Below are 25,690 nucleotides of genomic sequence, written 5' to 3' on the forward strand. Positions count from 1 at the left end.
CTCTAAGTGGAAAACCACCAGTGAAGCTGAAAGAGTTTGCTGCTTTGTGTGAGGGCTTGTCCACTTTTCTTACAGGGGGAGGGAGGGAGCAAATTATCTGCAAAGCTGAGCTACCCCCTGGGAAGCTGTTAAGTCTCCACCTTTTGTTCACTGGTGTATTGCCTTGTTGAAACCCTTATCAAGATGTCATTCGCTCAGCCCTCCAGCCAACAAGGCCAATGGTCAGGGGTGATGGGAGTTGTAGTCCACAGCCTCTGGAGGGCCACAGGTTCCCTAGCCCTGCTTTAGAAAGTACAGTGCTGAGAGCAACTGCAGAGATGAATGGGAGCAGCGCAAGAGCACCACCGAGGCTTGACTAGCTGCTGGCAGAAGAGTGTGGGATTTAACAGACCTCTGGCTTGATCCAGCAGAGCTGTTTTTCTGTTCTTAAGCCGCTTCCCATTGGAAATATTTTCCTATGGCTGCATTTCAAGCAGCAGGTAATATGGATGAGGATAATGAGCATTGTTCACATGTACCCTACGGAGAGTGTGTCAAAGTCCATCCTTCTTGGTTTACCCTGCTCTTTCCCAACATGTCATGTCAGTTGGATTGCTTTGTCTTTGTAGCAAACAAGGCTCTAGTCCATTGCCTTGAGCGTCTGAAGGTACCTGCCTGTGGAGAGGCAGCTGGCACAGCTTTGCTCCGGTGCGGCTCATGCTGTAGGGAAGGAAAGAGCCACATTGCTGTGGTGTTGAGCAATCTCAAGGAAACCCTCCGGCTAGCTGAAGAATCCTGGGGAAAGATGGCAGAAAGGAAGCCTGGGACTGTCTACTAAGACTGCCCCCCCCCCCGAGGCAGATAATGTACTCCCATAGGTTAAATGTGCATGAAGGCTAAAGACATAAGAGGTTTCCTCCTCTGAGCAACTCATTATTGTTATTCATTACATTGGTCTTTGGTCATTAGGACCTCACAGCAGAAAAACTGTGGCAGCAGAGTAGCCAGAAAGGTGCCGGGTTTCTATAAGGCTGGAACCAGACGGTTCAACCTCTCAGACCCAGTGGGCTGCAAGAGGACTTTGACACAGAAGCCGCAGACCATACACTGAATTAAATTTCCATATCATAAATTAAAGTGTTTGCAATATAATTAATATTATTTAATATACACAATACAGTGGTGCCTCGCAAGACGAAATTAATCCGTTCCGCAAGTATCTTCGTCTAGCGGTTTTTTCGTCTTGCGAAGCAACCCTATTAGCGGATTAGCGCTATTAGCGGTTTAGCGGCTATTAAAGGCTTAGCGGCTTAGCGGCTTAGCTGCTAAAAGGCTATTAAAGGCTTAGCGGCTTAGAAAAAGGGGGGGAAAGTGAAAAAAAAATCTCAAGACTCGCAAGTCTTGCGAAGCAAGCCCATAGGGAAATTCGTCCTGCGAAGCGCATTGAAAACGGAAAACCCTTTCGTCTAGCGGGTTTTCCGTCTTGCGAGGCATTCGTCTTGCGGGGCACCACTGTAGATTGAGTCTCTTGTGAAGCCAGTAAATAAATGCAGCCCATGAGAAGGAGGAGGAGGGGGCACGGGATGGGGGGCAACAGGGGCACCAGCTGCCTCATCCTCCTCAGTTGCCTGCTGGTTGCCCACAGCTGCCACCATTTATCCCACTTGCTCCCCCCCCCTACACCACACACACAGCCTCTTCAGGCTGGTTATTAACTAAGGAGGGGCAGAGACCTGTAGAGTTGGAAGGGGACTCCCGAGAGTCATCTAGCCTGACCCCCTGCAATCCCTGGCAGGCAGCCAGCAGCAGAGCCTCCCTGCCCAGGGCAGCCCAACCACCCTCAGAGCCCCAGAGGCCCCTCCAAGGCCCCCTGCATGTCGCCACACACCGTGTCTCTGCTGGGCCCAGGCTGCATCACAGCCTCCCTCTGGCCCTGCGGCTTCACTGCCATGGCCGCTTCCCTAAGCTCACCCCTTGGGAGAGGGCCCAAGAAGCAAGCAAGCAAGCAAGCAGGGAGAAGAGAAAGCTTCCTTCTCCACATTGGGTAAGGGCTGCCTGAAAAAGCCTTGTGGGCCACAGGGTGGACCACCAGCTCCCAAAGCAGTGGGCAGGCATCATCTGTGTGACTTCAGGGTAGCCCTCTGGGTTTCCTGCTGTTCCTGTTCCCCAAGTGAGTCATGGCCAGGTGAGGAGGTGCTTTGGGAGTCTTCTGCACCTGGGAGCTGTTTACATTCCGAATCCAGAGCATCCTCATGGCCTATGAAACGTTCATACAGTTTGAAACATGGGGGGAAACTGGTTTTTTTCCACTTGCGATGTCTTTCTTTCCTTCATCCATCCATCCATCCACCCTTTCAATTATTTTTGTAAATTAAAATTATGTAAAAAGAAATATATGCTATATTTATTTTCTTATCTGATTCAAATATTTCTACTTGTGGGATCTAAAAGGCATTGTAATATAACAGTATTGGAGAGCTGGATTTCTTCACAGTCACAATGTCACCTTTTCTCTCTCTCATTCTTCTTCCCATTTTGCATTATCCACCCCTTCTCCCTCCCTCTTTCCCGGTGCCCAGGGGGCTGCAGATTGTTATAGCCAGAGATCCGGACATTGAACCGTAGTAGCTTGCAGTGCTCCATCCATTTTGGCTCCCCTCCATCACCCCAACTCCTCTAAACTGCTTGCTTGCAGAGGGTTTTTTCACCTTTCTTCCATTGTGCTGCCTTTCTCCTCTGCCCTCTTCGTCTCCCTTGAGGTTCCCCACTACTATGGAAGTAGGTTCCCTACCCCAGTTTATAACTCACCACATAAATATATATATTTGTGATATCTTCAAGTCTAGCTGCTTTGGTTTTCTTCAGATAATGATTGCAAGTAAACTTAGAGGTGAGGGGTACCTACACATAAGTTAGGTTTTGCCAATAGGAAAATTAGATTTTTGTGGGGCGGGGCATTAAGGATAGCAGAAAACAGAGCCATTAATGTTGTTCTAAGCCAAAGGACATTTTTGTTACCTAAATTATGAAATGACCTCTCCACACAGTCAGTATTATCCAGAAACAGAAGAAACCATTTTAAAAAATCTGCCTCTCCCCTTAGCTCCAAGCAGTCTGGCCAGTGGTCAGGGATAAGGATGAGTTGTCACCCAATAACACATGGGGGGGGCATCACATTTGGTACCCCAGCATAGCTTATTGGGAAAGGGTTGTGGGGAGCCCGGAGCTTGTCTGCTCCCCAACCTGCGCATTGGAACAAATGACAGTTTTCCATACGGACTCTGGGAGCTGTAGTTCTTGCCAAAGCAGGACAAGGTCTGAGTGGGAGCTTATGAGAGTGCCCTTATGAGCATCACTTAAAGTTTAAATCAAGGTGATAACAGTTTCAGAAAGACCAATAGCAGCTGATTATGACCTTCCATTTTTATCTCCATGGTCTTCAGAGAGCTGAAGGTTTGCACAGATTGAAACTACCGTATTTTTCGTATAGGACGCACTTTTCCCCCTCCAAAAATGAAGGGGATTTCAAAATTTTCCTTTATTTCCCCCCCCAAAAAACTAGGTGCGTCCTATGGGACAGAGCGTCCTATGGGACGAAAAATACGGTACCTTTCAAATCAGCTTGCTTCTCAATTTGGTATTGTGCATTTCCAAACATAGATAAATTTCTTTCACGTGCTGCAATGTTTGAGGAACCTGAGAATATATGAGAGTTGTACATGTCTTAACAGTATACCGGAATTGTAATTATCTAAAATGGTAGATGAACTTATGTAGTCATGGCAGAGTTATTAGAAAACATTTTGAAGGAGTAAAGGGCAACCAAAACTACATTTTAAAACCTTGCCTTAAAGGGCGTTTCACATATTTGTGAAGGAGAAAATATTTCATGAGAGGGTTTCCTTGCACATTTTTCTGGAATTCCCCATTTTTCCATTGGAAGAATTTTTGAGTCAGGATCTCTGACAATGCCCCAAGCCTCGCCTTAATCCCCAGTTTTCCTCTTCACCCCACAGATTGCAAAAGTGAAGGCAGCATTGGACCTGGAGGGAAGCCCAGAGGGGCTCTAGGGGCGCCCATTTGGGGCCAGAGGGCTCTGCTGCAGGTGTGAACAATCTTTGGCTTCCAGGTGTTGCTGAAGTACAATATACCCAGAAGATCTAGCCAGTGTGGCCAGTAATATATAAAAGGATGTCACATAGAGGAGGGAGAAAGGTTGTTTTCTGCTGCTCCAGAGAAGCGGACACGGAGCAATGGATCCAAACTACAAGAAAGAAGATTCCACCTAAACATTAGGAAGAACTTCCTGACAGTAAGAGCTGTTCGACAGTGGAATTTGCTGCCAAGGAGTGTGGTGGAGTCGCCTTCTTTGGACGTCTTTAAGCAGAGGCTTGACAACCATATGTCAGGAGTGCTCTGATGGTGTTTCCTGCTTGGCAGGGGGTTGGACTCGATGGCCCTTGTGGTCTCTTCCAACTCTATGATTCTATAATCAGGAAGTCTGGGGTTTGTAATCCAACTCCATCAGGAGGGCCAAAGGTTTCCCACACCAAGGGCTTCCTTGGGAGGAGGAAGAAAATCCAGCCGCAAACACTGATCCAGCAAGTGACCAGGAAGAGGAGGAGCTGCCTCAGGGCCTAATCCAGAACTCCCTGCTTCAGCTCCCACATGCTCTGGTCATGGAGACTTTGTGGGAGGTGAAGCAGCTTCTCCCCATTTTGCATTCTGGAGGTTCCCATCTCTGCTCAACACAGCTTTTCAGGGCTGTCATGGCTCACATCTTAGGAACTGTGACATGGCTTTTCATGGACATCTGACCTGGGAAGCTGGTGGGGTATATGTCGGGGGTCACTAATGTTTTCCAACCGCTGGACACATTTTGAATTTAAGGAAAGTGTTGTGGGGGTGTGGCATAACACAAAATGGCTGGCGTGGGGGCAGAGTTTAACACAAAATGGTTGCCACAACCAAAATACAGTGGTACCTTGGGTTACATATGCTTCAGGTTACAGACTCCTCTAACCCAGAAATAGTACCTCGGGTTAAGAACTTTGCTTCAGGATGAGAACAGAAATCGCGTGGCGGTGGCGCGGCAGCAGCAGGAGGCCCCATTAGCTAAAGTGGTGCTTCAGGTTAAGAACAGTTGCAGGTTAAGAACAGACCTCCAGAACGAATTAAGTACTTAACCCGAGGTACCACTGTACAGTGGTACCTCTGGTTGCGAACGGGATCCGTTCCGGAGGCCCGTTCGCAACCTGAAAAGAACGCAACCTGCGTCTGCACGGGTCGTGATTCGCCGCTTCTGCGCATGCACGTCATGGCATTTTGCACGTCTGCGTGAGCGGCGAAACCTGGAAGTAATTCGTTCCGGTACTTCTGGGTCGCTGCGGGACACAATCTGAAAACACTCAACCTGAAGCAAATGTAACGTGAGGTATGACTATAGGGGGGAAAAAGATTTAAAAAAGACATTGAAAGGGTGTGGACACCCCCAGTAGCTGTCCCATCCTTTGGTAGGCAGGGGGCACCTACATCAGATACCACTGTATTCCCTCACAGAGAGATGCTGTTTGCACCTCTCCTGTGTTCAAAAGGGCTGGATGGGTGGGAGCCCAGTCTGGGCATCCAGTCAGTTGAGGCATGTTTAAGTGAATGTGTTCAGCAGGGCTGTTTTTCTAGAAAAAGAGGTGCCAGAACTCACCAGGAGCTCCTCCGTCATTCTCTTAGGATGGCAGTGGCGCCCCCCTGAGAGCTGCAGCTGAACAAATGTGCTGTGTAGGCAAGGCCAAGCAAGGAACAACAGAGAAAACAGCCTCTTGAGACGTGTGGAGTTTTGAGGGGATATTTACAGAGACCTTTCATGGGCTCTGGCCTGCAGATCCCAGTGTATGTGACACATATTTAGTGGACAGTGGAGGGCTACTCAGATTGAGAACCAAAGATATTTTTGTTGTTTAGTTGTTTAGTCGTGTCTGACTCTTCGTGAACCTAGGGACCAGAGCACGCCAGGCACTCTTGTCTTCCACTGCCTCATATTGGTAGCTTCGAGAACACCGTCCCACCATCTCGTCCTCTGCTGTCCCCTTCTCCTTGTGCCCTCCATCTTTCCCAACACCAGGGTCTTTTCCAGGGAGTCTTCTCTTCTCATGAGGTGGCCAAAGTATTGGAGCCTCAGCTTCAGGATCTGTCCTTCCAGTGAGCACTCAGGGCTGATTTCCTTAAGAATGGATAGGTTTGATCTTCTTGCAGTCCATGGGACTCTCAAGAGTCTCCTCCAGCACCATAATTCAAAAGCATCAATTTTTTGGCCATCAGCCTTCTTTATGGTCCAGCTCTCACTTCCATACATCACTACTGGGAAAGCCATAGCTTTAACTATACGGACCTTTGTTGGCAAGGTGATGTCTCTGCTTTTTAAGATGCTGTCTAGCAGCATGTTGACATTTGGAGTATTGAATAGGAAGGCAATGAGCTTTGTCTCCAAATAAGCATAGCCTGAATTATGTTGAAGACAATGCCCCTATATGGCACTTGAGGGTGCAGACCCACAGCAAGCGAATAGGAGCTATGCACTGTGCTAGGTTGCAGTGTTGGAATAGTCACTGCGGCCTCACACTGCTATACTGCAAGACATTATTTTACACCCACCCACCCACCTGCTGTATACCCGGAGGTCTCAGGGCGGTTCACATAACCCACTTCCCTGCATTAACCCAGAGGCAGCCATTTCTCATTCCTGGCAGTTCACATCTAACCCCAGCCTTGACTCCCTTGGTGATCTTAGGCAAACCTTTCCCCCTCTTTTTTAAATCTCACCCCCCTCCCAAAGGAGTCCAAGTGAGCAAACAACAAAATCACTGAAAAATACTTTTTCTTTTTTTAAACAAACCAAATATCTTCCATGTTAATATTAATCAGTCCATATTAATAGTTCAAGAGTGCCAGCAACAATGTCTCTCAGCGCTGCCCAATGCCTGAGTGAATAGGAATGTTATAGGCGAAGGGGATCGAGATACGGATATGCTCGTACCCCTTCCAATCTGCGCCCCATCCCGAGGGACGAGGGTAGGGTGAGCAAGGATTACTCACCTCCGTCACTGGTGTTGTGCAATGCCAGGTCTATAGGCAACAAAACCGCCACTCTGTGAGATTTCTTTACCTCGCAGGGGGTCGACCTGGCTTGTGTTACGGAGACCTGGGTGCGCGAAGGGGCAACAGTTACCTTACGAGAGATGGCGCCCCCGGGTTTCTCCATCCTCCACCAGTCGCGGACTGTGGGCCGGGGGGGAGGGGTGGCATTATTAATCCGGGAAGATTGTTCCTTCAGGGCTCTACCATCGCCATCGATCCCCGGCATTGAATGTGTTGGCCTAGTGTGGGGCTCTGAGGTGAGCTTGGCTGTCTGGCTGGTGTACCTGCCACCTAGCGCACCAGCAGCCACCCTGTCAGGCCTGCTGGAGGCGGTGGCCGGCTGGGCCTTGGAGTTCCCTAACCTATTGGTATTGGGGGACTTCAACATCCATGCTGATGCCACTCCCTCCTCACAGGCTCTGGACCTGGTGTCTTCCATGGCGACACTAGGGCTCTCCCAGTTTGTTTCGGGCCCCCCACACATCAAGCAGGCCACACGCTGGATTTGATCTTTGGCATAGGTATAGATGTGATCATGTCTCCTTCGATGAAGGTGCCATGGTCTGATCACTACGCTCTGAAAGCCAGGATTGACTTTCCACCCCCACCCTGCTTAGGTGGCGAGCCGATTTGGGCTCGCCCGCAGAGGCTGATGGACCCTGATAGACCTTGCTCCCCCTGGCGACTCATTGACTGAGCTTGTTGAGGGCTGGAATATCCAGCTCCTGTCAGCCATCGATGAGATCGCACCTAAGCGCCCTCTGCGACTCCGCAGAAACCGGGCTCCTTGGTTTACCAAGGAGCTTCGGAAAATGAAGCGGGACTTCAGACGGCTAGAGCGAGTATGGCGGGGTGCCCGTGACGGAGCCTCAAGAACATCTTATAGGGTTTTTATGAAAACCTATGAAATGGCAGTGAAGGCCGCTAAGAAGTCTTACTTCTCGGCCTCCATTGCATCCGCTAGCTCTCGCCTGGCGCAATTATTTAGTATAATTAGGTCTTTAACGTCCCTTGAAGGACAGCCAAATTTAAATAGCAATCTGACACACAGCTGTGAGGCATTTGCGACCTTAGATCTATCCAATTACCGCCCGGTTTCGAATCTTCCATTCCTGGGTAAGGTGATTGAGAGAGCGGTTGCTGAACAGCTTGGTAGGTTTCTGGATGAAACATCGGCTCTGGATCCATTCCAGTCCGGCTTCTGCGCTGGTCATGGGACCGAGACGGCTCTGGTCGCCCTAACAGATGATCTCCGCGGGCAGCTGGATCGAGGCGGGTCGGGGCTGCTGATTCTTCTAGACCTGTCAGCAGCCTTCGACATGGTTGATCACGAACGCCTTGCCGATGTGGGGATCCAGGGCACAGTCCTTCAATGGCTGCACTCGTTTCTCTCTGGTCGGGGACAGAGGGTGGTGCTTGGGGGAGAATTGTCATCCCGCCACTCCTTGGTGTGTGGAGTGCCCCAGGGTGCAATACTCTCCCCGATGCTTTTTAACATCTTTATGCGCCCCCTCGCCCAGCTTGTCCGGAGTTTTGGGCTGGGTTGCCATCAGTATGCCGATGACACCCAACTCTATCTGTTGATGGATGGCCATCCTGACTCGGCCCCAGACACACTGACCAGATGTTTGGAAGCTGTGGCTGGATGGTTACGTGGGAGCCGGTTGAAGCTAAATCCTTCGAAGACAGAGGTCCTCTGGCTGGGACGGGACGATATGGGATTGGGGGGGCAACTCCCATCTCTTGCGGGGGTGCAATTAGTGCCAGCACCGTCCGTTAAGAGTTTGGGTGTAATCCTCGATACCTCCCTCTCTATGGAGGCGCAGATTACAGCTTCAACAAAGGCGGCATTTTTTCATCTCCGCCAAGCTAAGCAGTTGGCCCCTTATCTCTCTTGCCCTGACCTAGCCACTGTGATCCACGCGACGGTCACCTCCAGACTGGATTATTGTAACTCGCTCTACGTGGGGCTGCCCTTGAGACTGACCCAGAAACTCCAGCGGGTGCAGAATGCCGCGGTGAGACTCCTTATGGGGTCTTCGCTGCGAGATCACATTCATCCAGTACTATACCAGCTGCACTGGCTCCTGGTGGAGTACAGGATCAGGTTTAAGGTGCTGGTTTTAACCTTTAAAGCTCTATACGGCCTAGGACCCTCGTACCTACGGGACCGCCTCTCCTGGTATTACAGAGGAACCTACAGTCTGCAAATAAAAACATCTTGAAGGTCCCAGGCCTCAGAGAGGTTAGGCTGGCCTCAACTAGAGCCAGGGCTTTCTCGGCTGCGGCTCCAATCTGGTGGAACGCTCTGTCACAAGAGACTAGGGCCCTGCAGGACTTGACATCTTTCTGCAGGGCCTGCAAGACAGAGTTGTTCCTACCAGGCCTTTGGTCAGGGCGCAGCCTGACTCCCTCCTCTGGCAACCTGCACAGAATTTTGCTCAACGGTTGCCATTAATTTGATTTAAATTAATTTTTATAATGAAATGTTTTTAGAATGTTGGATTATTTGATTGTTTGACTATTTGATTGTTGTTAGCCGCCCTGAGCCCGGCTTCGGCTGGGGAGGGCGGGATATAAATAAAATTTATTATTATTATTATTATTATTATTATTAAAATTCCACTTAAATGTCAGTTATGAGGAAGAGAGTTTAACCTCAGCGGAGAGGGCATTCCATAAGTGGGGGACCACTACCAAGAAGGCTCTGTCTTGGGTTGGCATGTGACAGGCAGCCATCAGCCCCACCCACACGGCCTCCACTGCCAGGCGGGGAATGCGAAGCAAGATGACATTGGAGGTATTTGGGTTGCAGGCTATCGAGAGCTCTGTGCGCTAGTTAGTTTAACTGCAATCCGCCGTGGTGCGTGCTTATATTTCTTGCATGTGTATTGTGCTTTCAGGCCTCTGTATCCAAACACCCCACAAGTGTAAGAGGCCGCCTTTTGGGTGTCTGTTAATTTGAGGAATGGTAATCCTTGGGCAAATAGCTCTGTGCTGTTCTTAAGAGGCTGGTATGCACTAAACGCCTGCCCCAAAAGCTGAATTCTTTGACGACGAATGTGTTGTGCTAATTTGCCTACTTTGTTTTTTGTTAACTATTTTTATGTTAGGCATAAAAGGGGAATACTGCTCAAGCTCAGCTCTGAATAGGAGGGGCTGTAACTCAGTGGGAGACCTCATGCTTTGCAGGCAGAAGATCTCTGGTTAAATCCTTGCTGTCTCCAGTTAAAGGATCGCAAGCAGGAGGGCAAATCAGCACCTTGGGCTGCCTGAGGCCCTGGGGAGCCACTGCCCCACTGCAGTAATCCACTCTGCATCAGGTGGGCCAGTGGTAGGAGGTAGGGCTGGATATTTGACTATTCAAGACAGATTAGGTCAAGTGAAGCTCAAGTATTTTTAAGGCATTAAAGTTGTGGGAAAACATGAGGTTTGGTACTAATGTTAATTAATAGAAAAGTACTAACTTAAATAATTCATTACTTTTTTTTTTTAAAGTTATTTTTAAAATTACATCCTTCCCTCAAAGAACCTCGAGCAACATTCATTGTTCTCCTAGCCCCTTTTATCTTCACAACAAGCCTGTGAGGCAGGTTAGGTTGAGAGATGGTGACTGATCCAAGGTCAAAGCAGCCCTTTTCCAGTTGGCACTTTGAACAGGGCTTCTCCAACGCTTTGCAGGCACCGTCAGTCACCTGCAGACTCCCTGGAGGGCAGCTGGCCTTGGCTTGGCTGAAGTGACCCGACAGGCCTAATGAGGTCTAGGGCAGTGTTTTTCAACCTTTTTTGGGCAAAGGCACACTTGTTTCATGAAAAAAATCACGAGGCACACCACCACTGTGTGCGGAGAGGGAGATGTCAGAGCCCTGCTGCACTCTATGGGGAATCGGATGAGAGCGGACCGCCTGTCTGCTCTCATCCGATCCCATCCGATCTGATCCCCACCCAGGACGGATAGAAAATAGGGTGGACACAGTCCAGCGCCCGCCTAGTGGGCGATAATTTGACATATTTTTTAAAAAAATCTTTTGAATTTTTCAATTTTTCCCACGGCACACCAGGCAACATCTCGCGGCACACTAGTGTGCCGCGGAACAGTGGTTGAAAAACACTGGTCTAGAGGCTGGAGGTTCACTGACTAAGCAGTGACTCTTCAGGGTTTCAGGTGGGTTTTCCCCAGGCCTGCCTGGAGATGCCTGCAATTGAACTACAGAGCAGATGCTCTGCCGCTATGACTCTTCCCCAAAGGAAGATGCCACTCTATAAATGAAGCTAGATTGGCATGCAAGTGGATAAGGGCATTCTCAGTGGTGGCTCCACAATTGCGAAATGAAATGCCATGGCTCATCTGGCAAGCCCCCTCCGGGGTAGGTTTTAAGACCTGCCTTTAGCACCTACTTTAACCTGACTTGCAGAACTCCACCATTTTTGCCAGATTTTGCTGCATTGGCATTGGTTTCGGTATTACAGTGGTACCTCGGGTTACATACACTTCAGGTTACACACGCTTCAGGTTACAGACTCCGCTGTACCTCGGGTTAAGAATTTTTCTTCAGGGTGAGAACAGAAATCACGCGCGGCAGCAGCGGGAGACCCCATTAGCTAAAGTGGTACTTCAGGTTAAGAACGGAGCTCTGGAATGAATTAAGTACGTAACCAGAGGTACCACTGTATTTTGAAATAGTGTTTTGGTATTTTGTGGTGGTTTATGGTCTTAGATCGTGGCTTGTAAATAGCTTTGGGAAGAATTTTTCTTGAAAAGCCATATAGGTATATACCATAACTAAAGAATGCATTTCTGCCCTGGATCATAGGGCTCTCATAGCACAATTCTATACATGTTTACTTAGAAGTAAGTCCAACTGAGTTCAGTTGGGCCTGTTTCCAAGAAAGGGAATACAAGCCTTCAGCTTCATTTAACTGATCTTCATGCTCCGAAGTCTGGTCTCAAATTTGTTAGATTTATATCCTGTCTTCTCAAAGGAGTGATGAAAGTTAGAGCACATATATGAGGTGATATTGCTCACTAGAGAGTAGATCTTCCTAGTTCTGTTGATTATATGGACTTGTTTCTAGCACTGAGAGGGCACCTCCAGAACCACCTCTGCTTATGTTCTCTTGTCCTTGCCTTGAATGAGTTGGGTTTTGTGGCCTGGAATGTTTGTCTTCCTGGCACATGAGTATGGCATGAGTGATGCCACTGGGTTCCTTCCTCCCCGAGGTCCTATGATAGGCAGTAGGAGCAATCACAACTATAACGTGCATATTTGTGGCAGCCTGTTTTGACACTGATTTAAGTTGCTGGTTATGGTCATGGGCAACAATTAGTTTTCTGAAACATTCTGAATTGTAAAATAGGGTGATTTGCATTGGGTAACCTGCATCAGAAACATTTCTGCTGTCTGAGAGCAGGGGTCACCAGCCTTTTTGAGCCAGCAGGCCCGTTTGGAAGTTTGAGAAAGGGCCATGGGTGCCAGTCACAAAATGGCTGTATTGGGTGTGTGACATAACACACAGTGGCTGGCATGTTTAAAATAGAGCAGGAAAGGAGACAGGAATGCAAAATGGTGTGGGTATTGCCCATCAATGGGGAGGGAAGGCACCTTAGCTCTTTGCACCTCTCTTCTGTTCAGAACAGGTGGGATGATGGTTGTCTAGGTGCCAGGCTGGCGACTGCTCTCCTAGAGAATGATCTAATTTAGCATGCTAATTTTACTTGTATTTAGTAAACAAAACAAAAAAAATTGAAACTGAAAGCTTACCTCATATTATGCTTACAATAACGTCCACTCATTGTGTTCTCTTCTGCATTGGAGCCTTAATATAGCATGATGACTGCTAGATTATTCGAGAACAAAAAAATTAATGTGGATCTGATCCTCACTCTGCAAATCTGATTGGGCCAGATTTGGAGGCTTCAGTGGATGTTGTTGGATAAAGCTTAGACAGATTGTGAGTGACAGGGCCCAGGAGGAGCACATGATGTAGGTGTGCATCAGGTCAGTCTTTTGGATGAAAGATTATGAGGAGCCCCACAAAAGAGTAAATAAAAGTATGAAAATGTGTTTAAAAGCAGCACCCCATTAATGAAGATGGACCAGAGGTTAATGGATACCATGAATAAGGGTCCTATCCTCATCAGCTTTATAGTCCTGTCCTCTGGATTTTTGTCCCATGTTTTGCAACATTCTGTAGCCGTGAGTTCCAAGGAGCATTCATTTATTGTTGCTAGAAGTTTTGTTTTATTTTTGCCTGCTTGTGCTCCAAAATATTTTGGAATTGCAAGTAGTTGACCCATTGGCCCAAGAGAATAAATGGCAGGAAATGGGTACATATTTGGATGCAGTTGCTCTGCTTTTTCTATTTTGAGCACCAGCCTTTTATTGATATTGAGCAGATATCATCATCATCATCATATTATTATTTCTACCCCGCCTTTTTAAATTTGGGAGTTTATTTCTTGGGGACAGTTTGACTCTTAATTGCATTTTCGAGCTTTCAATTAGTCCTTGCAGACACTAATTCTGTGCCGTAGCATAGGTTTGAACTGATTGGTTCAAAATTGGGAAAGGAGTACGACAAGGCTGTATATTGTCTCCCTGCTTATTCAACTTATATGCAGAATTCATCATGCAAAAGGCTGGACTGGATGAATCCCAAGCCAGAATTAAGATTGCCGGAAGAAATATCAACAACCTCAGATATGCAGATGACACAACCTTGATGGCAGAAAGTGAGGAGGAATTAAAGAACCTTTTAATGAGGGTGAAAGAGGAGAGCGCAAAATATGGTCTGAAGTTCAACATCAAAAAAAGAAGATCATGGCCACTGGGCCCATCTCCTCCTGGCAAATAGAAGGGGAAGAAATGGAGGCAGTGAGAGACTTTACTTTCTCGGGCTCCATGATCACTGCAGATGGTGACAGCAGTCACAAAATTAAAAGACGCCTGCTTCTTGGGAGAAAAGCAATGACAAACCTAGACAGCATCTTAAAAAGCAGAGACATCACCTTGCCAACAAAGCTCCGTAAAGTTAAAAGCCATGGTTTTCCCAGTAGTGATGTATGGAAGTGAGAGCTGGACCATTAAGAAGGCTGATCGCCGAAGAATTGATGCTTTTGAATTATGGTGCTGGAGGAGATTCTTGATACTCCCATGGACTTCAAGAAGATCAAACCCATCCATTCTTAAGGAAATCAGCCCTGAGTGCGCACTGGAAGGACAGATCGTGAAGCTGAGGCTCCAAGACTTTGGCCGCCTCATGAGAAGAGAAGACTCCCTGGAAAAGACCCTGATGTTGGGAAAGATGGAGGGCACAAGGAGAAGGGGACGACAGAGGACAAGATGGTTGGATAGTGTTCTCGAAGCTACCAGCATGAGTTTGACCAAACTGCGGGAGGCAGTGGAAGACAGGAGTGCCTGGCGTGCTCTGGTCCAGGGGGTCACGAAGAGTCGGACAAGACTAAACGACTAAACAACAAAGCATAGGTTGCTCCACAAGAAAAGGAAGATTTGCACAAAGAGTTTTAAGTGCCCCATTCTTTCTGGCTGCACCACCTTGGTTTTATAGTAGGAGTAGCTGTCTTGTGGCAAAAATGAAGTGAAATCCAGGGACTCACTGAAAACTAACCGATGCCTTTTTGTATGAGGACTTTGGAGTTGGTGACTGTGTCAACAATGAATCATGGCCTGGTAGAGTTAGAAGGGGTCCCCAGGGTCATCCAGTCCAACCCCTTGCAATGACAGATGGCCACCCAAGCTCTGCTTAAAAACTGCCTAGGAATGAGAGTCCACTGTTCTTCCTAAGCATTTCCCACACTGTTTAATGAATGACGATTCGCTGCGCTGCTCTTGACAGAAGGGGGAGAGGACAGGTCTCTGCCCTGAGCGGCTTGCAGCCCGGGGCTCACCTGCTGATGAGGGGAGGAATAGGATTGAAGCCGCCAACGCTCATGTGGGCTGAGACCTTGAGCTGCAGCCTGTGCATTGCCATGGGGCGGGGCCAGCGAAACGGAAAGTCCCGCCCCGCTTCCCCGAGCCGGGAGGGCGGGGCTTCCCTTGCCTGGGGCTTTCATCATAAAAGGAGGCAGGTCTCCAGGTCAGGGGGCGGGGCCGGCGACCGACCGCCTCTCCGCGCCAGCCTATCCGGGCGCGCGGTACCTGTGAGGGGCACAGGCCTAGCCCAATGGGGTCGCTGCTCCGAGGGCCGGGCGGGGCCCTGCGCGGCTTGGAGGGGAGCGGGGCGGCGCTGAGGAGGTTTTTGTTCCGGGCCTGGCCGCCGCCATCTTGTGTCCGAGCGGGTCGGAAGAGGAGGAGGAAGCGGCAGCAGCGCGGAGCGGTGACTCGGCAGCAGCGGCGGCCGCGGCGGGGCCTGACACAGCCTCATTGGTAACGGCGGCGGCGGGGGGGGGGTCGCTCTCGGCTTCCTCGCTCCCCATTTCCATAGAAACAGAACCTGCCCAAGGATGCCTGTCGCCATAGGAACACGGACTCTTCCCCCCGCCCCCCTCCCAGCCGCTCCGGCCTCGGCCTTCGGACTCCCTCGCAGCCCCTCGGGCTCCTGGCCTCTCGCGGCTCCGTAGAAGGGGCGGCGGCCCGCCCTTGAGGAGCCCGGCTGGGAGGGGCGGGGGCCCTTCCGCGTTTCTGTGTCACCCGCCTCGGCCTCGTGTTCGCTTCCTTCAGAAATGCGGCCCCCCGCCACTTGCCCCTTTTCTGCCAGAACTTGAAAGGAGCTCCCCCCCCCCCGAAGCGGGAGGGTGCGGCGCTTCCTTCTCGGTCCTCGCGTGACGCGCCTGGCCGGGACGCCCCTCGCGGAAGCCGGGAAGCGCCTGCGGCCTTAGCTGCTCCGGCGCCGCGGCCTCGCTTCTTCTCTTTTCCCCCAGGATGGAGGGGGCGGGGATTGCAGAGAAGAGCCAGGATAAAAGGTCCAGGGGGTCGGTCAGCTGGGAGCCATGGGAGCAGGCAAGTGCGGGGCTAGCGGGGGACGGGGAGCGTTTTAGCGCCTCTCCTGGCGGGGGCGAAAGGGATTCATTCCAAGGAGAAGGGAGCCCGGGATCTCTGGATACTCCATCCTTACCATTATTGCGGAGGTGCAAAACATGGGACGAGGCAAATAATAGAGTAACAGCTCTTTCAAGCTTGCCTGGAGATGGCATGCCTTTGAAGGAAGCTCGATTTGGGGTGGGATCTGCTTTAGTCTCGGCAGAGAAATTTAAGCTGGTAAATAATTGCAAATGCTCATCGTTATTGGTTACAGGGTTGTGAGGCTGTACAATTTTCACAAAACGAACCAGCAACTTCTTTTGCTCAGGTGTCCTCCTGCATAGAAATCCACTTTCCTGTTAGGTCTCTTTAGGCTGGAGAGCATAGGAACTCAGGATTGTTGCCTCTTTATCACTGATCCATATCCCTGTAATATATGTATTGCAGGACAGTTTGAATGTAGGTCTGGCAGGCTGTTGCCCAGATGGAATAGTGCCTGACTTACCCTAAGCAAGAGGTTAAGTCAGGGGTAGGCAACCTAAGGCCCATGGGCCGGATGCGGCACAATCGCCTTCTAAATCCAGCCTGCGGATGGTCCAGAAATCATGTTTTTACATGAGTAGAATGTGTGCTTTTATTTAAAATGCATCTCTGGGTTATTTGCGGGGCATAGGAATTCGTTCATTTTTTCCCTTCAAAATATAGTCCAGCCCACCACATGGTCTGAGGGACAGTGGACCGGTCCACGGCTGAAAAAGGTTGCTGACCCCTGGGTTAAGTGGACAGTTGCCTTCCTTACTATGACCCTTTATTGGCATCCTTTGTTAGAATGGGCTCCAGTGTGTAAGATAAATGGCAGCTGGTTGGGTGTGGCTTGAAAAAACTGAGTGTCAAAGTTCTGCGAGAACTTGCAACATGTTATATGAGTGACCTGATTTTCTTGATCAGTAGTACTGTTAACTTATGGCTAACCTCAGCCAGATACAGTACAGTGGTGCCCCGCAAGACGAAAAACTCGCTAGACAAAAGAGTTTTCCGTTTTTTGAGTCGTTCCGCAAGACGAATTTCCCTATGGGCTTGCTTCGCAAGACGAAATGTCTTGCGAGTTTGTTTCTTTTTCTTTAAGCCTCTAAGCCATTAATAGCTGCTAAGCCGCTAAGCTGCTAATAGCCGTGCTTCGCAAGACGAAGAGAGAGGAACAGATTAATTTCGTCTTGCGAGGCACCACTGTATAGTCTAAATCTATAGAGGGAGAGTAAGGATCTTAGCTTTATTCTCAGAAGGGTTTGTAGCAGGAAGGCTTGGAAAGGAGTAGAACTTCATCCTTGCTAAGGAATCATCTGTCAGTTCCATCTCATAATTCTTTCCTCTTACCAAACTACTTGGAATAGACTGTTTCTTATCTCCCCTAATCTTGAGTGATCTGTGGTCTGCTTACAATAAGCAAATAAGGTTGGTGGAATTTTATTCCTCATCCTTGGTACAATTGAAAGGCTTGTGTGCTAAAGTTGCCAGACTGAAACCACATTGATTTATATGTCTTACTCTTCTAGTATCGCAGAATTAACATTTTGACAAGGGACAGTCATCTTAGCTAGCCTCTTTTGCTGTCCAGGTTCCAGATGGCTCAATTAGAATCTATTTTTTTTAAAAATGTACTAGTCAAATGATGTTAGTCCCTATTTATTAATATATTAATCCTGATTAAAAGATTGTCCTTGACTAGTTGGAATTTTCAGATCAGCTGTTTTCTCCAACTCCCACCACAGTTTGCGTTTTGATTACAAGGTCTGGTTATCACTTATTAGTTGACAACCGTGTTCAGTGTGAACGGTTTCTGTTTAGCAACCAGCTACATGTGCCAACTTTCAAAGATCTGATTCCCTGCATATGGTCGGACTCTGCAAATGGGCACTTATGTAAAAGGAAATAGCCACAGTAATATCAGTCAAGTATGGAAAGGACTAAATCACATCCTTTATGCGGGTGTTTGGTTCACTCTCACTCTGTTTCCTCCCTTGTCTTTTTGTAGCATTTGCCTGGATGATCAGTTATGACCTGGAATATTTTTTGGCTTATTGCTTTTCTCAGATGCCAGGTTCTATCTGATGTGCCTTATCACATCACCCCAAATGGGTCTTGTGTCAACATGATTAGTTTGGTTTTGCCATACCTAAATTCAAGGTGTAAACATGTTTTTTCACATTGGCCTAAGTGCCTGCATGCTGGTTCTACAGTCATTCAGATTAAACCGTCTGGCTGGCTTACTTGTGTTGAATACTCCATCTGGGGTTCAAATAAGAGTTAAACTTCTTCAAACATTTCTGAGGAAGAGTACCATACTATTGCAGCTCTTATGTTTCCATCAGGCTGGTTTTTATCAGATAATAATATCTCATACACTCTTGTTTCCCGTGATGAAATAGCATTCGGTGCTGGGAGTGTTCGACCAAGGAGTGCCCAGGTTGTCCTTCAGTTCTTGCAGTTAAACCAATTGGAACTTGAGTTTTCCTTTATTTTTCTTCAGTAGTTAATTGTTTCAACGTTTTGCACATGAATTCATTTGCTGGACAGCATATCTGCCACAGAATTCCTGGATTTGTGAAGCATTTTGGGGTACTGCCTTAGTTCAGGGGGTGGTACTAATCAGGTTTGTTATCCTTTGTAAATTGAGGGCATCCTAGAGTGTGCCTGACACTCCCCTGTTGCTTTCAGTTGCCGAGGTAGATCAGTAATGCTCAAAAAAGTTGTCCTTGTGAGAAACCTGCTCTCTATGGCTGACCTTTTAATCAGGGGCTGATAAGCTTCCAAAGGATTCCAAGGTTCATAGGAAAACTACTGGGCAAGACTGTTGCTTGTTCCGAACTCAAGACTAATATACCCCTTTGCAGTTTTCCCTATACGGTGGTACCTCCGGTTGTGGACGGGATCCGTTCCGGAGCTCCGGTTGGATCCCGAGGTTTCCGCAACTAGAGGGACCGCTTCTGCGCATGCGCACACAATGAAATCTGGAAAAATACTTCCGGGTTTACCGCATTTGCATCCTGAAGGATACGCAACCAGAGGTGTGTGTATCCAGAGGTGTCACTGTAATCTGTTTTATCTTTGGGGTCTATTGTTGCTGTGCTAGAAATATGCTGCAACATTGGATAAGGTGAATAAGAAGGTGGGAGCTCTTTTTGGGCTCTCCACCAAATGATTACATTGTTCAGTAGCCTTTTAATTCAGTTGGATGTGGTGGACCATGCTAGAATTGCTTTCCTCATTGGAGATGCACCTTCTTAAACAATAGTCACACTGAAAATTGCTGAGCTCACTGATTACCTGCTTTTATTAATCAAAGAGCTGACTGCTGTGGTTTTTGTCAGTCCTCCCTGCATAGAGGATGCACCAACTCTCTCAAAACCATAGTAAGACTGAAACTTATCAGGACCATGGACCCAAGTAAAGACAAGCTTTTGCATTAAACTAATCTAAGTAAAATAAGTATTTCTCAGAAGGTCGGAAGGGAATTTTAATTCTGTTTAACTTCTAGACGACAGTATAGCAAGATTCCTCATCAGTCCCTTTTTAATTGCTTGTTGTTGTATCTGGATTTGTGATGCCAGCTTCTTGGTTCCCGGTACTGCAGCAAATTACCTTCTCTGCATTAGCAGGACATGTGGTTTAGCTTATTCATATGAGATTGAACCTGTTTTCCATCTACAGATTCTCCTGAAGGCAACTGATAAAGTACAAAGAACCTTTAATCTGTCTCTGTGTGTGTGTGTGTGTGTGTGTGTGTGCGCGCGCATATATTCCAGTATGTCCCAAATCTGTGAAAGCCAAAATTGTTTGATTTTATTCATTTGCAGAAAATTAACTACAGCCCAAATTTAGGAAAAAATACTGTGGTGGTGAACAAAACAAAATTACATACTTGGATAAAAGTACAAAAATGCAACAAATCACTAGTTTACCTTCCAGAGAAAGCATGGGTGAACAAGTTAGTTTTCGGCAGTTGCCTCCATGCCAATACAGTGGTACCTCGGGATGCGAAGGCGATCTGTTCCGGAACCCCGTTCACATCCCGAACAGAACGTAAGACGCGTCTGCACATGTGCGGGTCACGTTTCGTCATCTCCGCGCATGTTAAAAGTCCATAACTTGAACAGTTAAATGATTTCTGTAAATTTTGTCGCACTACCTGGACACCTTTTAAATTATGTCAGCAGGCCAGGTCAGATTTTGGGCTGCTATGCAAGTTTTGAGTTTGCTGGCAGACGATTTCTTCTTTGATCAGGGATTTTTTTTTTTATTCTAAAGCTTTCTCTTTCTTCCTTTTAATATATATATATATATATATATATATATATATATATATATATATGAAGAAACTCTTTGAGGTCTCAGAATCCTTAATGTGAATGCACATGGTGTGTCCATTAAAAATAAAAGCATTGAATTTAAAATACACAACAAGGCATTAAAGTTTACATCTTTATGTACCATTTATGTCATGGTGTGTATCCCAAATTTAACTGAACTGAATTGGGTTTCTGTTTGCATGGAATGGCTTCTATTTTGGTTATGCTTTTAAGCTTAGCGTTCATAGGTAAGATTAAAAAATTAATCCCATAAGCGGAAGCCTGTGCAAGAACTTCCACGTGCAACAGGGATTTCCCCCTTCTATCACCAACACCCTGAAATTGGCTCAGGGTGTTAAGAAGAACCCCCACCCCAGAACAGCGTGCCAGGGAGGAGTGGGGGAAGTTCTTTCTAACAAGCCCAAATGATTGCACTGATGGAACAATCGCTTTAGCACAACATTGAATTCCACCCAACATGTATTTTGCCTTATTGCAGAAATAGTTTAAATTATGTTCTTGTTCGTCCTGAGATGCTTATGTACTATATATCCTAGCCTAGAATTCCCTTTGCTAGCTGTTAAGATACCTCAGTTCTCTTTTAAAAAAGAAACGAAGTTTGCTTCAGCCCCATTTCATTTTCTGTTTTAGTAAGCCCTTTCTTAAAATGTCCCAGCCTTAACCTATAGTACCCCAAGACACAACAGATAAGTCCTCATGTCCTGCCCAATCCTATTTCCTGTCTTCTCTTTCCTTGTCCTCTAACCTTTTAGATCTAGGTACTCTTTTCTTGTGTGTCACATTCTGTCAAAGATTGAGCAAATTGTAGATTGCTTTGCCTCTTGGAAGGCTGCATTTGTGCTTCTTTCTGACATGTCTTTCAGATCCTGGTTTTCTCCTGGTTGAAGAAATGTAGTCACTTGTCACCAACTTGCTGTGTCACTGTTGGCTTCCTGTATGGGGTGCAGAGAGGGTGTAGCTCTGCAGAAATGCAAGCAGTTGTTTATGCTGTGGGAGTATAAGGACAAAGCTGCAACTGGAGTGCTGGAACCCAGGCTACTGTCCCAGCTGTCTGTTTCGGGACTCAAGAATAAAAGCAGTACTTGTGGATGAATTTAAGCAGCCACCGTACAAAAGAACTGGCTCAGATTCAGGACACTGGGCACTGGGATTGGTGTTCAGGGAGGAAGTAGTGATGTAGTGGTCTTTCCCTTCATCACCACTAGTTTGTGATGCTGGATGGTATCTCTTCTTCACCTCTCTTCTGCCTGCATATGATCTCTCTATTAACCGAAGGTAGTTGATGGTCTGTTGAAAGATCATCGGCCAGTTTCTAATGGACTACTTGGTGCCTGCCAGGAATCACTGCAAAAAATTCTGAGCTAGGTGTACCTTGGGGATGCTCTTTATGTCCTGAAGCAAGTATGAATACGCAGGATTGCTTTGTAAATTTTTGAAATGCATAAATGGGAATTTAGGTCAAAAGAAACAGTAGACAAAACAAGACCAAAGTTGACCTGCCTAGGGTTATATGAAGAAACTTGTTTGAACTCGATCCACTTGGATAAATTCACACATTGTAAAAGCTAATGAATTATCTCAAATCAAATAAGTGTAACTGTATATAATTCTAAGAGGTTTTCAGTATAAGCTGAGATCCTGACCATAAACTCCTAGGGAATTAGTCCTGCTGAATTCAGTGGGGTGTACGGTAATTTCTCAGTAGGCACATATTAGGATCTACCTGCATGCCTCCAGTGGCATAGAGATTATTAGCATTATCTCTGTTATATGGTGTGACCAAGTCCCAATTTTCCACTTAGAGTTCTTTGTTGGTCAGCCACGTCTCTACAAAGTCTCCCTGTTGGGAGAGGTCTTTGGACCTATAAAGAGAGAACCTGATTGCATTCTGCTTTTCCTTGATCTTCCAAGCCCATTGCTTGGAAATTCCGAATGATCTAACCTCTGCCAGCTAAGGCTGATTGTTTCCCAGCTGACTCATATCCAGCCCCTCCCTTGCCAGCCCTGTCTGTGTGACTTATGATTTTTCCTGTACTGAGCTGGAGAACTCTGCTGGGAGGGAGCAGCCTAGAATGAGGTCATGTGGTTCAGATGTCCACATTGAGATTTAGCAGCTTTACACAGTGGGTTAGTCTAGGCCAGATTTGATGAAGTGAACATGCGTGAGGGCCGGTCAAAGCTGTTGAGCTTTTTTAAGGATTGCTCCCCTGTAAAATTATTGGGTTAGGGTTACTGGGTTGAGCTTACATTTACACTTCAGTGTTTAGGAGACAGAATAGAACAGTGTCTGTGGTCAAAGTTCAAAGAAACAAGCTGTCCATTATTAGTGGCATCTCCTTTCCTGGGCTGCTTCAACTCCTGAGACTCTACAGCAGCCTTTGTCAACCTGGTACCCCAGGTGATGGAGACTACAACATCCAGCAGCAGCAGCAGCTAGCATTATCCATCCACCTATCTTCCCATTTTTGTTCCACCTGTCTCCAGGGAGTTCAAGGCAATCTACGTGGTTCTTCTCCCCTGCCCTCACTTTAACTCTCACAGGGGAGCCATGGAAGGGAGGGGGGAGGTAGGAGAACGGGATGCTGCCCCGAGCGCCCCCCCCCCACGTGATCTTCCCGCCAGTCAGCTGCTTCCTCCACCACTCACACGGGCACACATTACCCTCTCCCAGGAGCATCCAGCGAGGGTCGATGCTGGAGAGCTACAGCTCTCCGTCAATGCTGAAGAGAAAGCGGCAAGATCCTCTGCGCTCTGCTTAAATGGGGTTAGGCCATACCCCCGGCTGACCAGATTGGTCGACCAAAGGAGTGACACAGGGGAGAGCTCCATGACAAGCCTGCAACACCATTTCCCTGGTGAAGAGAAATGGCTTTGGTGGAGTGTTGGCTGCTGGGCAGAACAAGATGAGCAGCAGGTGCTCAGGGACCGCAACAGGTTCATTTCTCATAATTGCTTGCGGGGGGCGGAAGAAATTGACCAGCGGGCCGGATTTGGCCCCCGGGCTGGACTTTGGACATGCCTGGTCTAAGATTTCCTTCTCAGTAACAGCAGGAAATAGGGGGGTCTTTTTATGTTGATAATACAGGACATTTGGAGGGACGCGGGTGGCGCTGTGGGTAAAACCTCAGTGCCTAGGACTTGCCGATCGTATGGTCGGCGGTTCGAATCCCCGCGGCGGGGTGAGCTCCCGTCGTTCGGTCCCAGCTCCTGCCCTCCTAGCAGGTCGAAAGCACCCCTAAGTGCAAGTAGATAAATAGGTACCGCTTTATAGCGGGAAGGTAAACGGCGTTTCCGTGCGCTGCGCTGTTGCTGGCTCGCCAGAGCAGCTTCGTCACGCTGGCCCCGTGACCCGGAAGTGTCTTCGGACAGCGCTGGCTCCCGGCCTCTTAAGCGAGATGAGCACGCAACCCCAGAGTCGGTCACGACTGGCCCGTACGGGCAGGGGTACCTTTACCTTTACCTTTACAGGACATTTGGTAGCACCAAACTTCCTAAGCCAACACTTTGGGAAATCTGTGAGTGCTGCAACATCATATTAACTGTTAGGACATACTAGTGAGTACCTCCAATGGAATAGCCTCCTTTGTATAGCCTAAAAGGCCAGTGGTATCAGTCCTTCAGATGAAGGAGCTGCGTGTCCCATTTGGCAGCAGAGACCTGCTTAGGACTAACATCGAGGGGACCTTCACTTTTTATGACCCATTCATTGCAAGAGTCAAAAGGTTTTGCTTCCTCTCACCCCTGCTTCACATGAAATGACAGTCTTGTATATTTGGGCAGAGCCAGAATTCTGCTGCCAGAAGCCATCACAATCAAGGGACTTTGTGCCTTGCAGGCTATAGACCAAGCCTTGTATTCTTAACAAGTTGTATTTTCCCCTTTACTGCATTCAGATGTCCAGCTCGCCGTTGTCCAAGAAGCGTCGCTTGTCTGATTCGGAGACGAAGACGGGTTCAAACTGCTCCTCTGGCAAATCCGTACAGACTGATCTGCGCGAGGCGCCTGCCAACGTAAGACTTTGTGTTGAGCCCATTTCTTACATCCTGATTCTTGGTTTCCAAGGAGAAACTAGGTCAGACCCCACAGTCTTGATATTAGTAAAGGGTTTGTTGCCATGATGGGTGGAACAGAAAAAGGGTCTGTTTGTCACCAGGAACTTCTGCAGCATTTGTACAGTGTAGTTCTGCACCATCTTTTGGGTGGAGGGTGGGCCACCCTGTCAGGGCTGAGGGTGAGAAAGATTTGACTACTGTAGTTTCTTGGTGCAGCAGTAATTTACCTTTTCCTCTGAGGTGACAATTACACAAGAAAGAGAAAACAAAAGGGCAGCCTCAGGGATATCATTTAGATGCAAACTAGACATGCCCCAGAATTTGCTCACAGACCTCTTGAAGCCTTGACAGTGCAGTCATCCCCACCTTCCTCCCCTTGTAGATCTCAGTGGGAGTTGTTGGGAACCTTGTTATCTGCAAGCAAATGTTCAAGGCAGCTATCGTAAAATCAGCACAAGAACTCAACACTCCTATAAAATGTAATAGCTGGTTGGGACTGTCTCTGAATATATTGGAAATCAGTATTAACTAGCCAAACATCCTGCTTCTACCAACTGTTTGGAGCCTTCAGTTATGCTCAGTAGCCCAGCATTACAGCCTTAAGCCTCAGGCTTTTGTGTAGATTAGGCTCTCCTGCCCCACCATAATGTGTGCAAGTAGCAGGCAACCAGCAAGAGAACCCTTCTCCTTATTCAGCAGGTCATTTGGAGAATAAAGGCACCAGCTGCATGACTTACAGCTGCCTTCATTCCTAATTCTGGCTCAGGTCTTGATTTGAGCTGGAAAGGCCTCAAACTATACAGCTGGAAATTCCATTAGTGGGATAAGATTATGTGAATTGAATGTATAGGCATATATATAGCTTGGTCCCATTTGCTGAATGTCAAATATTAGACAGCCAATATTGTCAAATGCTACAAAATAGTTGAAAGGGTGGATGGGTTTGCAACTCTGCTTCCTGACCATGGGCAGCCTTAGCTGTTCCCTTTAGAAACAGACTGTGCATGTGTTAGAAGAGTGACTAGTGGGGTGCCACAGGGTTCTGTCTTGGGCCCGGTCTTATTCAACATCTTTATCAACGACTTGGATGATGGACTCAAGGGCATCCTGATCAAATTTGCAGATGACACCAAACTGGGAGGGGTGGCTAACACCCCAGAGGACAGGATCACACTTCAAA

General features: G+C 47.7%; 1 protein-coding gene and 1 long non-coding RNA gene across 4 annotated transcripts in view; one reads left to right on the forward strand and one right to left on the reverse strand.

Annotated features, from left to right (window-relative positions):
- UBA1 (ubiquitin like modifier activating enzyme 1) overlaps positions 1-25,690 on the forward strand; it is a 46,480-nt gene that overhangs the window by 4,902 nt on the left and 15,888 nt on the right. The window contains exons 1-2 of one of the 3 annotated variants that reach the window (XM_080988443.1): positions 15,349-15,497; positions 24,352-24,468. In XM_080988443.1, coding sequence (XP_080844569.1) covers positions 24,352-24,468 — 117 coding nt within the window. In that variant the 5' untranslated portion in view covers positions 15,349-15,497. Of the gene's footprint in view, positions 1-15,348; positions 15,498-15,916; positions 16,071-24,351; positions 24,469-25,690 lie in introns of those variants that run through there. The other 2 variants (XM_080988442.1, XM_080988441.1) reach the window with 2 other exon arrangements.
- LOC308467101 overlaps positions 21,103-25,690 on the reverse strand; it is a 175,658-nt gene continuing 171,070 nt past the window's right edge. The window contains exon 2 of the long non-coding RNA XR_013981135.1: positions 21,103-23,906. This is a non-coding gene — a long non-coding RNA (uncharacterized lncRNA). The remainder of the gene's footprint in view (positions 23,907-25,690) is intronic.

The sequence above is a fragment of the Podarcis pityusensis genome (assembly GCF_964106645.2).
Source record: "Podarcis pityusensis genome assembly, chromosome: 17".
NCBI lineage: Eukaryota > Metazoa > Chordata > Lepidosauria > Squamata > Lacertidae > Podarcis > Podarcis pityusensis.